Here is a 22270-nt window from a genome sequence, read left to right on the forward strand (position 1 = left end):
GCCGCTGAGCCGCTGACTGCGCTGCTAGTCTGAGGGTGGTGTCTGAAGTCAGGCGCTTCCTGCCTTTCCCTCGGCCTGGGTGCCCGGCTCGCGCGGCTGGCTCCGAGATTCCCGGGTCGCGCCGCCCCGCCCGCCGCCCGCCGCCCGCGCCCGATACGGTGCGCGCAGCGTCCCCGCCCCAGCCCCACCCCAGCCCCGTGCCCTGAGGGGGGCACCCCCACCCGGGAAGGAGGGTGGTCCTCCGGGCCCCGGTTGCCGAGTGGCGGAGGTGACGGTAAGCGCCTTCCCATTTCCGCCCGGCCGGCGGCGCGGAGGGGCGAGTGCCAGCAGAGGCGCGCGGTCCTCCCCCCGCCCGCCCGCGCCGGGGGCTGGCCTTGCCTCGCCGGCGCCTTTTTCCCCCGCACCGCGGCGCGCTTCGCCACTCGGGCACCGCAGGTAGGGCAGGAGGCTGGAGCGCCTGCTGCCTGCTGCCCGCCGCCCGTAAAATGGTCACCTCCGCTGGACAGCTCGCCCTCTTCGCGCTGGGTACGTACGCTGCCTGAGCCACCTGCCCTCCGCGCCACCCCGCTTTCCCCTGTCCCCTCCATTTCTTTCTCCTGGGGGTGTTCTGTGAATGAGAGAGAGGGAGGCGAATGCTCCTCGAGGCTTGGAGGTTGGGAGACGAAGGGAGTCACTCGGGCTCACTAGGGATTTGGGGAACCCATTCCAAAGAGGGGGACCGTCGAGCGCCAGGCTTTCGCGGGGAAGTGGCCGCCCGGCCGTGCGTGAGAACACCCGCCGGGGAAGGGGGAGCGGTGTGTGAACCGACTTGAACTTTAATCTGCCGCGGCTGTGTGCTTGTACACTTGCCCACACCTACCTGCTTACCTGGCTGCCTCCAAGCCGGTCTTCGCCGGCGTCGGTAGCGTGTCGACTCGGAGAGGGTGGGCAGCGTCGGGCCCTCCAGCCGCACCTTGGCTACTTCCCTTTCGTACCCCCTGCCCATCCCTGAGCCCCAGCGGCCGGCGGATGTTCACCATCAGCAGAGGCGTCTCAGTCTTCTAACTTTGAGAGTTCTCGAGCTTCGGGGTGGATTTTGGATTTTTGTGCGGATTAATTGTTCTTTTAATTAACTCCCCTGGGAGAAGTGGTTTAAGTGTCAGCCGAGGGCAGGAGTGAAACCCTAGACAGAGTGTTGCCAATTTCCTTTGAGTTTGTTCTTGGAAGAGAAGGAGGGATGGGGGAAGGGAGGGGAACTTAAACCTGGCAAACCCGGGTTGGGCCTGGGGAGCCGGTGAGTTTTTCAACGGCGAAGGTCACTGCCCGGCCGGCTATTGCCCCTCGCGGTGTCAGGTCTCTCTGGTGTTGAGATAGCAGATTAACAGCCCAGGTGTCCTGATGATTGCCGCAGCTTCCGTGAAATGAATTGTTCAGTCGCTGTCTCCTGAGTTCAGCCCTGTAAAGCAAGTTGCTCGGTACAGGATCATTTACTAGAGCCTGAGAAAAGCGACGGAACCGCTCCCCGCAAAATGCCCAGAGCCACAGCCCCACCCAGTTCCGTGCACAGTTTCAGGGGGTTCGCGGACGCACCCGTAATCCTGCGCATGAAACGCTGATTAAGAACCGCAAGCAATAGGGGAGGCATCATCTGAGGGAAAAACTATGGAGCGGCGGTAGAACCGGATTCCACCGCTGCTCCGCGGTGTACCCTCACCTGAAACTCACCAACAGGTGGCATGATTATGAGTGGCTTTTTTAAAAACCCTTTTCCCAAGACCTTTTTATTCTTTTGTATTGATGGTAGTCCTGATTTTAGATTTTTTTTTAAAGCAATAAAACATTACCAGTACAGTAGAAGCCTCTGGTATGCAGGTCCTTATTATACTGTTTTTTGCAAACGCTAGTAGTAATAATAATAATAGTTAACACTGCCTGGCTGCTGACCCCGCACCAGGCACTGTTCTAAAGGCTTTACATGTATCAGCTCATTTAATTTTCACACCAACCTGATGAAGGTTTTATCATCCTCATTTTGTAGAGAAGGCAAGTGAAGTACAGGGGCCCACAGTTAGTAGGTAGTTGGGCCAGAATTTTGAGGGTGTAGAAGAAATGTGGATATTAAAAGTCACCTAGCTTTGGTCACTGTAGCCGCATCTCCTAGATATGGGACTTTTCCTCCAGGCGAGATTGTGTGGACTACCCTGGAACTCGCTTTAAATTTGGTTTTCTGTTGGACTCCCAGGATCTCAAGGTGGCCTTAGGTTATTCAGTGGAAATTAAAGGCAAGAAATGATGTAGGTAAGCAACTTGGAGGAAGCCTCTAAAGTTGTCCCTACCACCCATCATAGTATAACTGGCCCATGAAGACTGCATTCATTCATGTAATTTTTCTCTCTTGCCTAAGAGTTCAACTTGATCTCTGTTTCCTTCCTTAAGAAAAAGATATAAAAACTTACAAAGATTAATCAGTATGTGAAAGCTGGCTCATAAAATTCCAAAAATATGAGCAGTTGAAAAAAAAAAGTAGAGAGAAAAGAAGGCAGGAATAATTTACACTGGTGAGGATTCCTTTTTATTTTTATTTTTTTTTAAGAAAAAGCCATTTGTTACCTGCATTGACTACAACTTCTGCCTCCCACCTCAGTTTCTGCTAGGTTACTGAATACTCAGCAGTGCCACATGCATCTTTAGTCTGCACATTTCCTCCAGAGCTGCTCGCCTCTGATTTTTCTTAAATTAGTTGAAGGCAGTTCCAGACAAATCAGCCAGTGTGCTATGACTAATCAAGACCTAGGAAACCGGGATCTTTCCCCTCCTTCCCCACCTCCATGGGGACAGTCTGGGAAGGAACTGTTAGGAGTCTCAGTTGATTCTCCTGATTACTTGATTGACATTTTGGCCAAGAGAGTGTGGAGGCTGCTTAAATGGCAACATTGGGGATGTAATCCAGGTTCCTGTGGTGGCTGCCCTCCCATGTCAGTTTTCCGTCATTGGTGGGGAAAACCTCACCGAGACTTGGCACCTCCAATCCCACGTCCTCCCTGCATCCAGGGAGCAAGATGTGTCATCTTGGGCAAGTTACTTAGCTTCTTTGTGCCTTGTTTTTCTCATCTGTAAAATGGTGATATTAATAGGGTTGTTGACTGTAACTAATGAACCTGGAAAAGTGCCTGGCACATAGTAAGAGTTTAATTAATCAATCTCAGTGCCATCATCATTGTTGTTACTTTGAACCTCATAGAATCCCAGATACCATTGGAGGTTATGTCCATTCGGTAATTGGGAGAGGTTGTCTTCCTTATGTCACCTCCCAGCTCCCCACACTTCCTAAGACAGAAAATACAACCTAAAAAAAAAACCCTACTGAGTGATTTTAGCAAATATCGCTTGGCAGATGACAAATTCAAGAAAGTTCAGGCGTCCTTTTGAACATCGTAAATTCTTTGATTTTTGATGTGAAACATTTGTATTTCCTCCCTACTGATCAGTGGTCATTGTTTATTGAAGTCAGCACTAAGTTCCAGTTTCCTTATCTACAAAGTGGGAATAATAAAACTGTACCCACTTCACAGGTTATAAGCAGCAGATGAGATGGTAAATATGGAAGCTATCTATAAACTTTAAAAATAAAGGGCTACACACAAAATGTCATTGATTTTATAATACAGAGATGGATTTCATAGTCCAGAAATAAACATTGTTATTTTTATGGTAGCTCCCACACGTAGGACTGGACGTAGACCTCACGAAGGCCGTCCTAGGATGCGAAATGCCACGGATGACAGGTAGAGAGGACACAGGTCAGCTTCCCTTGTGGATTCTGGGCTGAGGGACCGGTAGGGGGCATGAAGTAAGACAGTTCTCTTCACCATTACATGGAAATGATGTCTTTCAGAGTGAAGAGTGGAGCGTTGTCCAGGACACATGTTTTCCTTATTGGGCAGCCATAATTAGGGAAAGTTCACTTCGAACAAGGGCCATAAAGGTGTATATATATGGAAGCCTTAGAAGCTGAGTTTCCTATATTTGCTTTTCCAGAAGTTGGTTTCCTAGGATAAAGTGATCTTTCTGTAAATACTCAATGTCCCCTGCAAAGGGGACCTTTCTTATAGGAGTAAATGATGCTTCATGTTACTATGGTAACATATGAAAAATAGAGGGTTTTTCCATGAGACCTATCTCCAAGGACCTTTTGAAAGTATGTTTTGAACAAGGTCCTGCTCTTTCGGCTGCCTACTAAAAGGGATGGGCCATGGGAAGGGGAGGTTGGGTCAACCAAGATGGAACTGGCCTGACACCCTGACTGGCCCAACTGCTTGGTTTCAGAATCAAAACCTCTTCCACAGCAGTGTAGTCTTTTCCACAGCAGTGCCCTCAAATCGCAACCACTTGGAGGGCTTGGTAAACCAGATTGCTGGGCAGGAGGTGAGGAGTTTGCATCGCTGTTTGTGGGGAGGAGAGGAAAGGGACACTTGGAGACCCACCGCTCTACAGTTGGTTGCTGTTAGGGAAGCTTCTGGCTTAACCAGCTGCATTTTGCTGAAATAACGTTCTGATATTTCTAAATGCCACTGTGGGTTTATGAGCCATTATTAACCACGATTAACGGTGCGCCTACGCCTGTCCTATTGACCAGAGCAGAGTTAGAAGTCGTGCTGCGAACTCTTAATTGTCCTAAGTGTTCTTGTGGAACCCATGGAAAATCTAACGAGTGTTATTAAACTTCAGCTGCCCGATGCTAGTCATGTCATGCTTTCTTTTTTGTGGATCACCAAAAATTGACCATTGATTTAGTGCCAATTCAAATATTTTTAATCACCTCATTTTATAGTATGAACTTAATTCTGCGCTAAAGCTAGTATGTTTTAGGTCACATCTAGATAGAGGATCGGGCTGCACTGAGGGTGACTTTTATTTTGCTTTCTCTTTTTCCTATGAAATGTCACGTATAAAAATCTTCCGCAGAATCAGGAAAGCCAGAAATCTAGGCTACCAGAACCATGTCTTAAGATTCCATTTCAAGTACAAGGCATATTCCCTTTAGACCAGCTCTAAAAATCTGGGTAAACTCTTTTGAAGCATTATGAATCAGTCATATTCAAGATGACTTAAATGGTTGTTACCTGGGCCTAGAAAAAGTAGAAAGTTTATTGAAATGGAATTGGATATATTTGCTAGTATGTTTCTTTCTCTTAAGTCAGAGGAAACAAAATTTTCTTTCACTCCCCTAAAGTACATTAGATGCCCTGTACTTTTCCCTTTAATTTTTTGTTGTCTCCTTACCTTGAAAACTTCAAGTTTTCTGCACGTGAGTGTCCACACCTCTCAAGTACTCGTGGATGGTGAGGGCTTCCTCCTCAAGAAGGGATTTTACACCCAACTCCTTTGTGTGACAGGCTTGTAGAACTTTGTGGAACTCCAATCTGCCATTGCCTTTGCTCTTTTGATTTTAATTCATGAATATGTTCACTTTTCTGGCTGGGAACCTTGACAGCAGAGTCCTGACCCCTCCACGTCCTGTCTTGAATTAACGTTGCTTGGTGCTTGCCCCCTTTTCCCTGCTCGTTCAAGGGCTTCTGGAGGGCACAGCCCTTGGGTCTTTGTCTTTGCCCTTGGACGCTGAGCACAGGTTGAGCCTCAGAGGAGACCAGAGAGCACTCGATGACCCTCTGGGGTGACCAGTGCTGAAAACTCCAAGTATAGGCTCAATGGGCAAACACTTGACTGGGTAGGTAAGATTTATCCTGAAAAATTCTTTATTATGATAGTCAAGGGTGATTGCAGATAAATTCTTATAACATTTGTGCAACTAACCTTCAGATAGTGCTTTATTGTTTTTTGAAAATAGATTATTGTTTCTGATGATTGCAAAAACATTTTTTTTCCCTCTAGAACCTTTGGAAAATTCAGGAAAGCATAAAAGAAAAACTATTTAATGACTTGTAATTCTACCACCCAAAGATGACTATGATTAACATTCTTTTTGCACAGCCCGATAAATGACTGCATAGGTAGAGAGATACTCTAAAAGCATGTACGAATTCTGATGGGCTCACACTATTTAACTGATTTGTTTTTGTAACTTAAAAATCTTTCATTATAAGCATTTTTATGTCATTGAACATTCATCCATAACATCATTCCTAGTGCCTGGGAAATAATCCCTTGACTATAGTTATTAACATTTTGAAGCCCTTTGGCCATATATATTTTTCTTACTTCTCACTATTATGAATAATCCACACGCTGTTATTGGGAATATAAATCAATACAGCTATTTTTTGGAAGTCAATGTGGCCATAGCTATCAGTTTTAAGGGAGCATAATTTGGGTCATCAATTCCACTTTTTATATATATCCTACATAAATACCTGCTAAATGTGCAAAGGGAAATATGAAGAATGGTGATTGTTGACTTGCTGATAATAGCGACAAGTCGCCAGTACCACATTGTTATAATTATTCAAGAAGATTCTTTACATAAGTGACTTTCATATATGAATACAATGATTTATATGTACCTATTAGGTTTTTATGAAGTAATTAAACTCATAAAGGCAAGTTCTAGAACCATGTGTGTAGTACAGGGCCACAATTTGAATTGATTAGTTTTTATAACAGCATATATTAAATTTATCATGCTAAAGTCAAGGAACATAAATGATACAACAAACATTCTTATACGGAAATGTTTGGCACATCTTTGATTATTTAGGAGAAGTTTCTAGGAATTTGCCTTTTCTCCCACCAGCAGCATACACTCGCTGTCTACACTCTTCCATAACAGAAGTGAGTCTTAACATTTGCCAAGCTGATTGGAGAAAAAGATTGCAGTCCAATTTCATATGTAAAATACTACATTTTACATTGTTAGGGTGGGTACATTTGTTTATTGGCCATTCGTCATCTTATTTGCATCTTAACCTTTTCAGAAATTCTTTTCTTATCAATTGAGCATCCTTTCCTTAGAGCTTTATAACACACTTTCTATAAAAAGGTTATTAATACTTGGCAATTATACCCCCATTTGTTGTTTGTCTTTCACTGTTTTGTTTACGGTGCTTTTGACATGCCTGAGGTTTTTGTTTTTATGTAGCAGAAACTATCAATTTTTCCCCTTAAGCTTTCTTCCTTTGCTTGCACAATTAGGAAAACCTTCCCTATCCTAAGATAAGCCAAATATTTACTTATTTTTTTCTTCCAGTTCTTTAGCAGTCTCTTTATGTTGAACTGTTCTATCTATAATCTAGTCTCATGTATGGTGTGAGGTACAACTCATGTTTTATTTTTTTAGAATAGCCAACCAGTAAATATCCTCAACTGTCATTTCTGGAATAATCTATCCTTTCTACTGTGGTTTGAAATTACATTTTTTATCATATGCTAAGTTCTTCTAAGTACTTGAATCTGTTTATGGAATTTCAGTTTCATTCTTTTATTCTGTATTTTTGCTCTTATGGTGAACTGTTCGTTCACGTGATCTACTGAGAATTCATTGAGCACTGTTCTGTGCTGGGACTGCTTCTAGGCGTTGGGAATCAGCCAGGAATGATCCCTGGCCTCACAGATCTCATGTTCTTGTGGGTGAGACCTCTCCCCCTGTATTGTGTTCTAATTGGTTATGTCAGTATCTGAGACCTTTTTAAAAAATGTATTTACAGTAGACCCTTGAACAGCGCAAGGGTTAAGGGGGCTGACCCTCCAAAAATCCACCTATAGTCAGCCTCGGTGTCTCCGTGTCCCAGGTTCCCCATCAGCAGACTCAGTCAGCCACGGATCATGTCGCACTGTAGTATTAACTGTTGAAAAAAGTCCACCTGTAAATGGACCCACACTGTTCAAACCTGTTTCTGTTCAAGGATCAACTGTAGTTTATAATGGGTTTTGTTAATTCTGATAGCCCTGCAGTTGATTCTCTTGGGTTTCACAGGTAGATGATCGCGCGGTCTTTAACAGTGATAACTTTGCCTCCTTCCTTTTAATCTTTTCATCCCATTACTTTTGCTTATCTTATTGTGCTGGCTAGGACTTTAATAACAACGTTCTTTAAATTCTTATTTTTTATTGAAGTATAATAGATTTACAATGTTAGTTTCATGTATACAGCAAAGAATTCAGCCATACGGATACATACAAATGTATTTTTTTCAGATTCTTTTCCATTACAGCTCATTACAAGAAACTGAAAATAGTTCCCTGTGCTATACAGTAGGTCCTTGTTGTTTATCTATTTTATATATAGTGATGTGTATCTGTTAATCCCAAACTCCTAAAGGAATAACATTTTTTAAGGCAGTAGATATTTTTGTATTTTTCTTGACATACTGATAATATTTAGTAGCATTGAACAGTTAAGTATGAAGCTGACTTTTTGGTTGTTTATATATACATATACACATGTATTTATATATTTGTATACATGTATATATTTGTGTATATGTATGTATTTATATATAAGTATGTTTATATTTATATATGTATGTGTATATATAAATACAAACTTTGTCTTGTTAATGAAATGTACTTCTCTTCCTAACTTAGTAAAAGATCGGGTATTTTGTTTTGTGTTTCAAAGCAGGGGAGATAATGTGTGTGTTGTGTGTGTGTTTCTTTTAATGTTTTGAGGATATTTATTGACTCAATTAAATTAAGGCCATTCTTAAATTCCTAGAATGAACCCTTCTTGGCTATGTGGTATTATTCTCTGATCTGTTCTGAAGTATTTGGGACCTTTTTTTCTTTTTTTTTAGATTTTGATATCAGTGTTATGTCAGCTTTGTAAGATAAATTTTAAAGGTTCCGTCTGTTTTATGCTTTGAATGGTTGAAATAGCATGGAAATCAAAAGGTTCTGTGAAGGCTTGAAAGAAATTGCTTTTGAAACTTCTGGGCCCAGTCCCTTTTTAGTGGTCAGTTCAAGTTTTCTACTTCTTGAGTCATTTTTGGTAATGATTTATTTTCTTCCTAATCTATTCAATTCAGATTTCTAAAGCTTTGGCACAGATTTGTAAATGATCTGCTTTTAATTAAAAGTTTTTCTTTTGCATCTGTAACCACAGTGAATATGACTTTACGAAGGATGAAACAAAGTAAGCACTTGGGTCCCCCAAAATAAAATATATTTTTAATTTTTTTTGATAATGATATTTTGAAGAAAAACTTCTTTTTAAACATTAACCAAATTGAAGTCCAAGTTTCATAGTTGATGGTTTATTTGCATAAATGCAAGAACCAAAGTTGTGATAATAATGCCATGTCTGTTTTGGATGGTACACGGCACTGTAATTTCCAGCAGAAGTTGCTAAGTAGCTTCCTTGTTCCTAAGCTTTAAAAAGTTTTAAAACCTCCAAATACACTGTTGTGTCCATTAGATGCTACTGGAGTGTTCGGAGCAAGATGGGAGATTTCTGCTGTTTGCTTATTTGCTTTTTGTTAATTTCTTTGGTTTGTTTTTAAGATCTGTGCTTCTAGGTAAAAATGTTGAGTTCTTACGAAGAGACCATGTCTTCATTATGGATCTCAGGGCCTTTGATCTGAGTTTGACTGAGGTTTAGTACACAGTTCCGAGTGCTTAGAGAATAGACATACCTTTACGGCTCTTTCGTCATCGCTTTCCAGGGCTGAGGCCTTCTCTGTGTAACTACTGTACTTCCAAGAGGTACGGGAGATTAACTGGCCAAATGGTACACGTAATGTGGTGACACAAAGGGAGCCGATGCTGATAAACGAGAGGTTTGCAATTACACACTCTGCTCCCCTCCCTCTGCCGGGCCTTGGCAACCAACAGGGAAAACACAAACTTCAGATCCTTTTCTTGATTGAAAGAAACTGCGTTCAGACCTGAGCTTTCACCATGGCAGTGGCTCTGAGGAACTGACATCTGAACTGTGGAGGGACATAACCTGGTCACTTTATTTGTCACTGAGCCCAGCTGGAAACCCTGGGCTTGGGCGCCTCCCACCTTGGGCGGGTTTCAGGGGTTCGCATTTACATTGAAGGAGCGCGTCAGCAGGCCGTTGGCATGGAGTCCACGCACCCTGCCAGCAGACTCGAACAATGACAGGTGTTTTTTGCACATAGCAGACCTTGGGTGTTATAATCAGGGTTTCAGGGGATGAATCATAGGTCCCTGAACTGAAATGAAAGCAAGCCTGGGGCCTGACCATTTTTTAAGGAGGTGAGATAAACTCATAGATTACATGGATGGAGAATCCTTCTGGATTCAGACTCTCCGTAAACCTCATCACCCACTCCCTTGCCCCTCCAAGAAACCCGCGAACACCGCTTTGTGCTGGCCCCAGTGCAGGCCACTTAGTGTTACCAGATCGTGCACACCTTCTGGTTGCCCTCTGGTCACCACCTCCCCATGTGAACCACTCAGAGACACTCTTTCTCTGTCAGCCTTAGTTAAATCCTACTCACCTTTTTTTCCCACAATGACATAGAAATTAGCATCTATGAACAAAATAATCGGTGCATGGTTACAGATATATTTGTATATTCACTCTTTTTCCTTCGGAAATGGCATTTGGGATTTTTAAATCTACTTTTCACCGACGGTATATAGGGAAAATATTTCCATGGCAAATGTATCTATCAACCTTTTCTTAACGACTAACCATATTCCCCTATACAACTGTATCATTGTTTATTTATTCACACCTTATTGATAGAGAGGTAGGTTGTTTCAAACTTTTAAATATTCAAACCTGAAATGAAAAATTTTATAGTGAATTTGTTACCAGCAGCTTTTAATTATTTCCTGTGGTCAGATCTCCAGAAATGGATTACTAGTTCAAGAGGTACACACTTTTTCACCTCTTAAGATATTTTAACAATCTGCCCTCCAGAGAATGTATATAAATTTATACTTCTATCCTGTGTATGTGTGCCTACTTCTCAGCAAACTTGCCTATGATGAATATTTTCATTCTCTAGACTTTGCTATTTATGTTGGCAAAATGGTTTCTCCTTGCTTTAATTTGTGTTTCTTTGGTTAAAACCAAAGTTTGGTACAGTTGACTGCTTTTTCGTGTTTGTGGATTTGAAGTTAGTTGCTTGTGACTTACCCATTTCTGGCCTTAGATCATGTTTTCGGTAGGTAAGTTATTTCTCACTGATTTGTAAGCAGTTTTTTAAAAGCTATATTACATATTTTCTGCCATTTTGCTGTTTGAATTTACATGTGTTATGTTTGGGTTTATGGAAGTATGGTTTTTTGTTTTTAAGGAGTTACTAAAATCTGTTCATTATTTCTTTGTGATCTCCACTTTTGTCATGGTGTAGGAAGGAGCTCGCTTTGACTCTTTCATCTCTCATTGCCCCTTGTACTTTTATGCTGTTACTTTGTGGATTTAAATTTCACTGCTTTGGGAATGCATTTTGGTGTTAGGTATGAGGTAAGCATGGTATTCGCATTTCGTCAAAATGATCCAGTTACTGTTATGCCATTTGTTGAATAATTGATGCTCTTCTCACTGATTTCACTTTTGTCACTTGAGACATTGTTAAGAATCCTTGGGGTTTTTTGGAGTTTTTGTTCTGTTCCATTCACCTGAGGCTCACCCTGTAATGAGCCATTCTTTTGGGTTGGGAGTGTGTCATTGGCCCTGAAAGTTGGGGCAGAAAAATCTTGAGAAGTAGAAATGTAGACCATGACCCACCCAATTAGGTAGGTATCACTTCACGTCTCCCTTTCAGGACAGAACTTCTCCCTCCCTCAGATCTGGAGCGTGTAGGAGGAAGAAATGCTTGTGGTGGAGAAGGAAAGGCACGCTTACTGTGGTGATGGAGAGTAGGATTCCTGACCGTGTCGTGATCCCTGGGGAGAAAGGATGGCTTGTGACTGGCTTCATTCCTGGTGTGGTTAAAGGCTGGTGGGCATTGGGTCTCACTGAAAGGCGTGGTGAACCTGCCTCTGCCCTTCTATTCTTTCTGGAACTTTGTGCTTTACAGGAATTGGGGGTCAAGAGGCAGGCCTGTGGTCCTCCATGTGACATCCTGGTTAACCGAGATTATATATTTTCATGTCCCCTTCTCCAGCGGGAGGACGTGGAGTATGCCATGGTGAACTTGGAACCACAGACCAAACCTGGCCCATCTCCCAGGATATGGTAAAGGAAATAATTAAAGAATCAAGAAGGAACTGACCTGGGAAGTCATAGCATTTTCTATATTAAAACAAACTCAGATATATTAGTGAATAGAATGCAAGATGAAAAATAGCAAAATTAATTTTTAGGGTATACAACTTCAAATACATTGTGATTTTTTTTTTTTAACTTCAGTCGTTTCAGGCTGTGCCCCCTGACTCTAGAGTAATGGTTACGAGTTTCTTCTCTTTGCCATTTTGGAGATTTTAATGGAAAAGTTTGAAAAGTACTGTTTTATATGGATAACTAATTTTCAGATATGTACATACATTAGAACAAAGCTAAAATGAATAACTTCATCATTCTTCTGCTTGCTTTGGATATAATTTGCCTTTCCTTTTCTAAGTTTTCCTAAGGTAAAAACTTAATTATCGATTTTAGCTCTTTCTTCTTTTCAATATATACATTCAGTGCTATACATTTCCCTCTAAGTGTGCTTTCACTGCATCTCACAAATTTGGATGAGTTGTATTTCCATTTTTATTTAGTTCAAAATATATTTTAACTTCTCTTGAGATTTATTCTTTGATCCATGTGATATTTAGACGTGTATTGTTTGATCTCCAATATTTGGGGATTTTTCCAGCTATATTTCTGTTACCAATTTATGGTTTAACTCCTTTGGGGTTTGAGAGCAGATATTGTATGATTTGTATTCTTTTAAATGTGTTCAGGTGTGCTTTATAGCCCAGAATGTGGTCTGTCTTGGTGACTGTTCATATGAACTTGGGAAGAATGTGTATTTTGCTGTTGTTGGATGAAGTAGTCTCCAGGTGTCTATTACATCCAGTTCGTTGATGGTGTTGTTGAGTTCAGCTATGTCCTTACTGATTTTCTGCCTGCTGGATCTATCCATTTCTGAAAGAGGGGTGTTGAAATCTCCAGCTATAATACAGATTCATATATTTCTCATTGCAGTTCTATTAACTTTTGCCTCCTATATTTTGATGTTTTACTGTTTGGTGCATGTACGTTAAGGATTGTTGTATAACTTCATCATTATTTGATGATTCTTTAATGATTCAGTCTCCCAGTGCCTGAAGATCATCACTAGTAAATCCTTTATCCCTAGGTGGTACCTGGAGTTAATGCAAAACTTCTGGGACTACCTGTGGATGAGAAGAGTTTTCTTCCTGACTGAGTTAAGCAGAACTCTGTTGTAAATTTCCTTGTGGAGAGAAAAAATATATAAAAAGCATTACTCCAAGTTCCTGGAATCGTGCTCTGTTAGGATCAAGACAGTGGGACCTTCTTGGATTGAGGCCATCCTTTCAAATAAGTTCATATCTTGAACTCTCTGTAAGTTGTAGAAGGTTTCAACAAATGGACTGCTTATGCCCCGTGAATCACTTGGATGATTCAAGTGATTTTTTGAATGTTAGAGATTTACGCTTAGGAAAACAACATCAACTCACTGTGTAATATGAGCTTATTTTCTTGTGAAGTTCCCCTTTCCCCCACCATGGAACAGAGGGAAAAATTAGAAGTCCCTTCAACTAAATTGGATTTTGTGGATTTCAGATAAAAGACAGGACATTTTTCTTTGATAACAGAGGCATTTGGAGTATCTCACCTGTTATCCCATGTAGACTGTATCTAAGGGATCAAACAGTAGTTGTGATTTTTGTGAACTGAGCCTTAAGGTAACATTTTGTTCTTCACTTAAAATGCTATTAAGGAACCAAAAGGATCAATAACAAAAATAAGATCTATTAGCTCAAAGTGAGGGATGTTGTTTGTTTGTTTAGGTTATTTTATACATGGATTGTTCACTCGGCAAACATTTAACTGTGTATCAGACTATCTGCTGGGTTCAGTGAATTTTTTTTTTAATGAAGGTACTGGGGATTGAAACCCGGGACCTCATGCATTCTAAGCACACACTCTACCACTGAGCTATACCCACCCCTGCAAGGGTTTGGCAATATTAATGCAAGGAGAGCCATGACCTAGCCCTTGCCCCCAGCCCCTGAATTCTTTGTAGATTGTCGCAAAAGCAAACACACAGTTTTCCACAATGTGACATGAGATACACAGTGGGCACCTTGGGCTCAGGAGGAGGGTTCCTGGTCTGACAGGGCAAAGCACTCCTTGAGCAGACAATGGCCATCACTTAGAACAGTGTCTGGCATGTGGTGATTTCTTTAAGTGCCCTGCGTGTGGCCCATACTCCTTTAACCCATCTAGCAATCCTATGAGTTATGGTGATTATCCCCATTTTACAGATGAGAAAACTGAGGCACAAAATGTTAAGTAACTTGCCCAGGCTCCCACAGCCAGCAAGTGGCAGAACAAGGATTTGAAGCCAGGACCCTTCCTGCTGTCCTAGCCATCCTGCTGCTCTGCTTCTCCACGTCACCCGTGGAAGGCTGTGGGTGCTGAAGCATCTGGTGTTGTTTACATGTGAGAGTACTGTCTTGTAGCAGGCATCAGGTGAACTGTACCCAGACTTTCAGACAGCTGTCCCCTAAGTATTTATATACATTTTTAAAATTTTTATTATTTACAAAAAATTTATTGAGGTATAGTCTGTTTACAATGTGTCAATTTCTGGTGTACAGCATAATGTTCCAGTCATACATATACATATATTCATTTTCATATTCTTTTTCATTATAGGTTACTACAAGATATTGAATATAGCTGCCTCTGCTATACAGTTGAAACTTGTTGTCTATTTTATAGATAGTAGTTCATATCTGCAAATCTCGAACTCCCATTTTATCCCTTCCAACCTTCTTCCCCTCCCATAACCATGAGTTTGTTTTCTCTGTCTGTGAATCTATTTCTGTTTTGTAAATAAGTTCATTTGTGTCTTTTTTTTTAATTCCACATATAAGTGATATGGTATGGTATTTTTCTCTTTGTGGCTTATTTCACTTAGAATGACAATCTCCAAGTCCATCCATGTTGTGGCAAATGGCATTTTTATGGCTGTGTAATATTCCATTGTATAAATATACCACAACTTCTTTATCCAGTCTTCTGTCAGTGGACGTTTAGGTTGCTTCCATGTCTTGGCTATTGTAAATAGTGCTGCTGTGAACATTGGTGTACATGTATCTTTTTAAATTAGAGTTCGCTCCGGATATATGCCCAGGAGTGGGATTGCTGGATTATATGGTAATTCTATTTTTGCTTGAGAGTAATTGCCATGAAGGTAATTGTCATGCTGGCTAAAAAGAATTATGGCTACTTCCCAATGCCCTGAAATATAAAGAAACAAGGATAGTAGAGTTCTTTTTTCTTTTTTTCCTTCTTCAGTCAAAAATTCAAATGTTCAGAAGACACAGGACCACATGAGGTGTGTTACTTATTTTGTTGTGACCGGGAGCCTCTAAGAATACATTCATTAATGGAGGCCAGTTTCCATTTGTACCATAATTTTTCAAAGGTGTTTGTTTGTCTTAAAGAGTGATCTCTTCCATTTATGCAGGCAGCCTGTCCCCAGCAGGTGACGTGCCTGAAAGTTACAGCGCATGTGTTGACATTTGCCCCAAATGATAAGCAGAAGGTGAGAGAGTCTTTAACACTTTAACACTTTTCGTTCCTCACAGTCCAGCTAAAGATAGGATCTGTGTTGCTCGTTTGCTAATAGCTGGCTCACTTTCCGACTTTTCACCCCTCAACTATAGAGATGACACGTACCCACAGACCACACAGCCGTTTCCACTGACTTGATAGAATCACAGATCAGAACAAAAAGTGCATTTACTGTTTCACTCGTATATGGGGACTTCCTTCATTCAGCTGGCAGCACTTTGGATGGCCTTTGTACCTCTGAGTAGATAGTTTAGTATCTGGATCTCCAGGTGTTAGAGCAGTCCCACGGCGTGGATAGTCTGCAAAGGTTGTTTACAGGTGATTTTTTTTTTTCTTGTGGGTAAAGGTAGTAGGGTCATATGCACTGGCATTCAACCTACTGCTAACTCACGAAACAGCCAGTGGGATGGACCTCTCTTGCAATGAGTGAGCTTCTGAAAAATAAATGTGGGTTTTAAAAATCTGTATCGTGTTTAAAGGAGCTTATGTGATAATCCTCGAGAACAATCTCTCCTTAACCGGTTTGTAAATCCAAATCATTCACATCTCTGGTTTGCCTACTGTGGTGCCTGCCCACCCAAAACAAGTCGACTAGTTGGTAATTATATAAAAGGCCATCCAAAATCTGGCCATCTGGGAGGAGATGGTAATGTTTTAAGGGAGCCAAGAAACTAAACTCTCTCCTGCGAGTTACCCACACAGATAGTAGCTCCCTATAAGACCCCTGCTATTCTCAGAGCAGAGAGCCTGCTCGAATTTTCCACGGGTCTTCTCCACCTTGGGCTACAGGCTTCTTTGATCCTTGTTTGCATCAGCTCACCTTTCAGTGACCCGCTATCTAGCGTTTTTTCCCCTGATGGATGCTCTTTAGTTGTAACATTCAACAGGAGAGAAAACAAGAAGGGTTTAACATTTTGGAACAGAGCCATCCTTTGGGGTCAGAATGTCTTCCTCTTTCCAGCTTGCGCCTCAGGACTCAAGGAACCAAAATTGCACGGAGCTGGTGTGTGACAACTGGGAAAAGACTGTGAAACATGCCTCGCTGTTTTCCAGCAGGAAGCAAATAAACGTGCTTAATCATTCATGCATGTGTTTCACCTACTAATCGGGGGGCAACACTTTCTGGCTGTTTTCTGTTCTCCTGTGGGAGGAACCGCCTGAAGCAGGGAGCGGGTTCTGCTCCAGTGGGTGACTCTCCACAGGCCAAGGATGGAGACGGTCTGTCTGTGACAGGCAGCTTTCCCTGCGGAGAGTTCCCGCCAATCCGCCCTGAGGAGGGACACTTTATCTGAGCTCCCAGCCTTGAGAAGTGAACCACAGGGCTGTGCGTGGGTATGTTTTTTAAATCCCAGAAAATAGGATATGATACACACCTTCCCTTGAAAACGCTTCCTTAAATGAGGCAGGTACTGGCTGTCCTGGCGAATGGGGGAGAGGGTCAGGCTGCAAGGTGAAACCCCTTCCTAGGTGCATGGTCTTCATCCCTGAGCCTGCCATGACACCAGAGACTCGTCCTGGCTCAGGCAGGCATGTCCCCTGGGGGCTGTGATGTCATCTGACTCTACTGCAAGCAGAGCAAAAGTGGGCAGATGGCTTCACTGTTCAGCCTTGAAGATAAAACGATCAACTTTTGTAAATAAGCATGTTCAGGTGCCCAGAAAGTTAATTTTTTTTAATTTTATTTTTTACTGAAGTGTAGTTGATTTACAAGGTTAGCTTCAGGTGTACAGGCAAAGCGATTCAATTATATATATATATATATCTACATATATTTTCAGATTCTTTTCCATTATAACTCATTATAAGAAACTGAATATAGTTCCCTGTGCTATACAGTAGGTCCTTGTTGTTTATCTATTTTATATAGTAGTGTGTATCTTCTAATCCCAAACTCCTAATTTATCCCTCGCCCACCCCCTTTCCCCTTTGGCTACCATAGCTGTTTCCTATGTCCTTGAGTCTATTTCTGGTTTATAAATAAACTTTGTATCTTCTTAAGATTCTACATATAAGTGATATCAGATTATATTTGTCTTTCTCTGACCAACTTCCAGTACGTTAATTAGAAAGCTTTAAAACCATCTGGATTGTTCGAACTACTTAGCTAGGTGCTGTTCATGGTTGTCTCCACTTCATCCTCATTCATAAATGATTCAGTCATTGTTTCACTTGGGCTGTTTGTTACCTGTGATATTTCCAGAGGCTTCACAGGCAGAAACCTTCTGAAAATCTAGGACTTCGATTTATATAGAAAACCTTTTGCATTGAGGAGGTGGATAAATTGGTATGAATAGTTATTAATATTCTCAGGTACTGTCTGCCTTGTACTGGGAGAGAGAAGAATCCGCTCTCATAGTCATACCAACAGAGAGCATCTTGCTCCATTGACAACAGCTGTGCGCACGTGGGTGCGAATGTGTGTGCATGTGTGTTTCATGTAAAGGTTTCATTTCCCACTCTGTGGGCTTTTTATTCACCTTTCCTCTTGCCATATCCTTTACTTCTGCAGGGCCTCACACAGTACCTAACATTTCATGGTTGACTAACACATTTTTATTGATGACAAATAATCTACCCCCAGAGTCTCTCTCTTCTCATATCTCTTCCTCCCTTCCCTGCCCCATCTCTCACTTTCAAAACCTGGTTGACCAGCAGCAGGTATTTTTTTGAGCAGAGAAGGGAAATCGTGTCATCTTCCAGGCCAACTGTCATCACCTGGAAGTGGCTGTTTCTCAGGATTTGGAGGCTGCATCTGAATTCAGTGGGAAATAGTGCCGTGATCAATTAGTAATGTCTGTTGTGCGCTCAGTATGGCAGTGGTGTGATGTGTGCCATATATTTACATTCCTACTTGAAAAGGTGGGCCATTGTTCTTAAGAATGAGAAAAAGGGGAGAGGGTATAGCTCAAGTGGTAAAGCACATGCTTAGCATGTATGAGGTGCTAGATTCAATCCCCAGTACCTCCTCTAACAAAAAATTAAAAACCTAATTACCTGCCCTTCCCCCCCAAAAAAGGTTAAAAAAAGAAGGATGAGAAAAAGGCATATCTCTCTGAGGAATTAGTTGAAGATGTTACCACTTATGTTGCTTATATTTCCTGCCTTTTAAAAAAATATACTACTCGGATTTTTAAAAGGTGTTGCAGAAACCTAACACTGTAACCATGTAAAAGTGCTCACTCCCGCCATCAGCATCCTTACACGGCATCAGTGGGGTGACTGTCTCTGTTTAATTATCTCCCACAGGCACTGTGGGGGGATAAGAAGGAAAGTAGAGAGAAGGGCTGTGCCCACATGGGGCATAAGAGTTTGCTGCAGAGGCAGGACACGTAGGGCAGAGAAACCCAGAGCAGAGAATGGTCGCTGGGTCTTTACATTTGCAGCTGTTTGTGCTCTGATCCCAGGTCCATTCAGAGCTTGTTCACTTTGCCCCTCGTGGGCCCTTCCCTTCTGAGTCTGGGATGCTTTAGGTCAGCCCATGGGTGGTAGCACAGGGGTATGTATGGTGAGCAGGATTAGATACTGTGTGAGCTTCCAGAAATCCTTGGGCACAGCCGTTGTTGTCTAGATGCTAACTGATCCTGGATGTTGACTGTGTGTCTCACAGGTAAGCCTGGGCTTACCTTGGACTGAGATTCCCGGGCCCTGTCTGCGGATAGGTGAGCAGCGGCAGAACCTTCTGGTTTGTAGCATCCTGAAGGATCTCAGGATAGTGGGCAGAGCCTGGCAGGGAGCTGTTAATGAGGGCTCTTTAAAGAAACGTGAGATCATCAGGACCACAATGAGACCAACTTGTGTGGCTTTGGCTCTTGTGGGCATCCAGCCTGCTCATGGGTTTCTTTAGACCTGTGTTCTTGTTGACTCATTTGCTGTAATTTTGTTGAGGGAGCCAGGGTCCTCCATCTGAAGTAGTCAGGAAAGGCTTTTGAAGACATTGATGTTTGAGCTGGCCTTGAAGGTTGAACATGGCCAAGGCAGGGAAATAGTAGTGGTAGAGACAGGGTAAGGAAAGGAGGTCCTTGAAGGAATGAGGCCAAAGCGCACCTCCCACGCTCAGTCCTCCCAAGTTCACGTGTCCCGCTGCCTCTTCTGGTCTGCACATGACCACTCCTCACACCCTCCCGGATGCTCTGCTCATCTTCCACCTGGACTCTGCCGTGGTCTCATCCCCACTCTTCCAGTTTCCGGTCTTGCCCCTTTAAGGCCCCTTCTGTTCTCAGTATCCCGAGTGAGCCTTCTAGTACATACATAAGATGCTTCCTCTGCTCAAAGCCTTCCAGTGGCTGCCCCGCCTGGGGTAAAATTCAGACTCCTAGCACTCCCCGAGAGGCACCTGCCCTGGCATCTCTCCAACCTCGTTTCCCACCACTGTCTTACTCCACCCGCACCAGCCTTCTTGCTCTTTGTTAAACAGACTAAATTCACTTCCACCTCAGGACCTTTGCACATGCTGTTCTTCAGCTTTGGCTGCTGTTCCTCCACATACTTGCAGGACTGGTTCCCTCGTTTTATTCAGGTATTTGTTAGATGTCACCTGTTTACAAAGGACATCCGTGATGACTTTATTTCTCTGTCTCCACACACCCCCATGACAAAGAAGAGACTCCAGTGTCTGCATTATATCTTGGAGTCATCACAGAAAAGTTCTCATGATGTCTTCTTATTCCAGAATGAGAGAACCCAGATTCCACAGAGTCCTTGTAAAGTGCTCCTGCTCGAATAGGATTTCAAGGGTTGCCTTCTTTAGTTCCCACTTCCTAGATGTCTCTTTGGCTTGTCTTAAAAAGGAGCTGAATTCATTCAGCAAGTACTTGTTCCGAGCTGTCTGCATGTCAGATACTGTTCTGGGCATTGAGGATGCAGAAAGCGAAAAAATATCGTCTCTCCCCTACCCCTACTTGATGCCAAGGAGACAGAAAATAAACAAACAAATAAACCTACAATAGAATGTCAGGTTGTGACAGTGCTAGGGATGGGGGAGTGAGCCACTGGCTTCATTACCTTACACGTAGGTCTTCACGGAAGGATGCTTTTGGGCAGTGGAAGGGCCCCCAGCACTCTCTTGTTCCTGTATGAGGACAGGAGGAGGAGGATGGAAGAGTTCTCTGTAACTCTCGCTTCATTGGGTTATGATGAAGGCTGTGCTTGATACCCACTTGGGAGCCCCATTCTTAGATGTTGCTGGAGGGTCCAGAAGTGGGATTAAACCAGCCTTCTAGCAGCTCTTGAATTCTGCTCCCTTGGTCTCAGAGCTGATGGCTGGCAGGCAGCAGATTGAAAATTGTATCCATGACTCGTCCTCAGCTGAGCGGACATCTAGGATATGGCATCTGTTTTACATCAGGAGCCACAGAAACAAGGCCAGTTGCCCAGAGACCAGCACACTGGCTTCTTGGTTGTTTCAGAAGCTGCTCAGATTCCTGGCTGCGTCTATCACCCTCTCTAGGGGAAGACTTCTCTGGGAGACCCCTCTCCCACTGTTCCTCCCTTCCCTCCCCTCCAGGCTCCTCCCTGCCTTATCCATGGCTCATTTCCACCGAAACGAGGCGGTCCTTGGCTTCCTCCCATCCTGACATGCTCCCAATTCGAAAGTGAGGCTTGGGGTCCACGGTGGCCCAGCCCAGTCAGATCAGCCGCCGACCAATGCTGGTCACTGCTTCTCCCTGGCAGCCACTGTCAATATACAGTCGTTTAATAGACTAGATTTTTTTTTTTTTAGCGCAGTTTCAGGCTTGTAGAAACACTAAGTGAAAAGTAAAGAGAGTTTCCATACACTCCTCCTGAAATTAGCATCTGGCTTTAGTGTGGTACAGTGGCCATAGTTGATGGGCCAATACTGATATATTATTATTAACAAAAGTTAGTGTTTTTTAGCTATCAGTGTAAACAAAAGTCCTTAGTTTACATTAGGATTTATTCTTTGTGTCGTGCATTCTGAGTTTTGACAAATATGGAAAGACATGTATCCACCACTGTAGCACCACACAGAATAGTTTCACTGCCCTAAAAATCCTCTGTGCTCCACCTGTTCATCCCTCCTCCCAAACCCCTGGCAATCACTGATCTTTTCACTGTCTCCTTAGTTTAGCCTTTTCCAGAATGTCATATTGTTGGAATCACACAGTCACAGAACATAACCTTCTCTGATTGGCTAATTTCACTTAGAAATATGCATTTAAGTTTCCTTCCTGTCTTTCTGTGGCTTGATAGATCATTTTTTTAATTGAAGTATATGTGATTTACTGTGTTAATTTCTGATGTACAGCATTATGATTCAGTTATATATATATTCCTTTTCATATTCCTTTTCATTACAGGTTATTATAAGCTATTAATATAGTTCCCTGCACTTTACAACAGGACCTTGTTGTTTATCTATTTTGTTGTTTGTATCTATTAATCCCAAACTCCTGGTTTATTCCTCTCCCCACCTTTTCCTTTGGTAACCATAAGTTTATGAGTCTCTTTCTGTTTTTTAAATAAGTTCATTTGTGTCCTTTTTTTTTTTTTTTTAGATTCCACCTATAAGTGATATCATATGGTATTTTTCTTTCTCTTTTTGGCTTACTTCACTTAGTATGATGATTCCCAGGTACA

At 42.4% G+C, this 22270-nt stretch overlaps 1 protein-coding gene across 1 annotated transcript in view; it reads left to right on the plus strand.

Moving 5' to 3' along the window:
- Nucleotides 1-302: 302 nt before the first annotated feature.
- The window catches only part of TGFA (transforming growth factor alpha), a 105193-nt gene continuing 83225 nt past the window's right edge, over nucleotides 303-22270 (plus strand). The window contains exon 1 of the mRNA XM_015237067.3: nucleotides 303-525. Within this exon, the coding sequence (XP_015092553.1) occupies nucleotides 486-525 (40 nt within the window). The 5' untranslated portion in view covers nucleotides 303-485. The remainder of the gene's footprint in view (nucleotides 526-22270) is intronic.

Source organism: Vicugna pacos, chromosome 15, assembly GCF_048564905.1.
Source record: "Vicugna pacos chromosome 15, VicPac4, whole genome shotgun sequence".
Lineage (NCBI taxonomy): Eukaryota > Metazoa > Chordata > Mammalia > Artiodactyla > Camelidae > Vicugna > Vicugna pacos.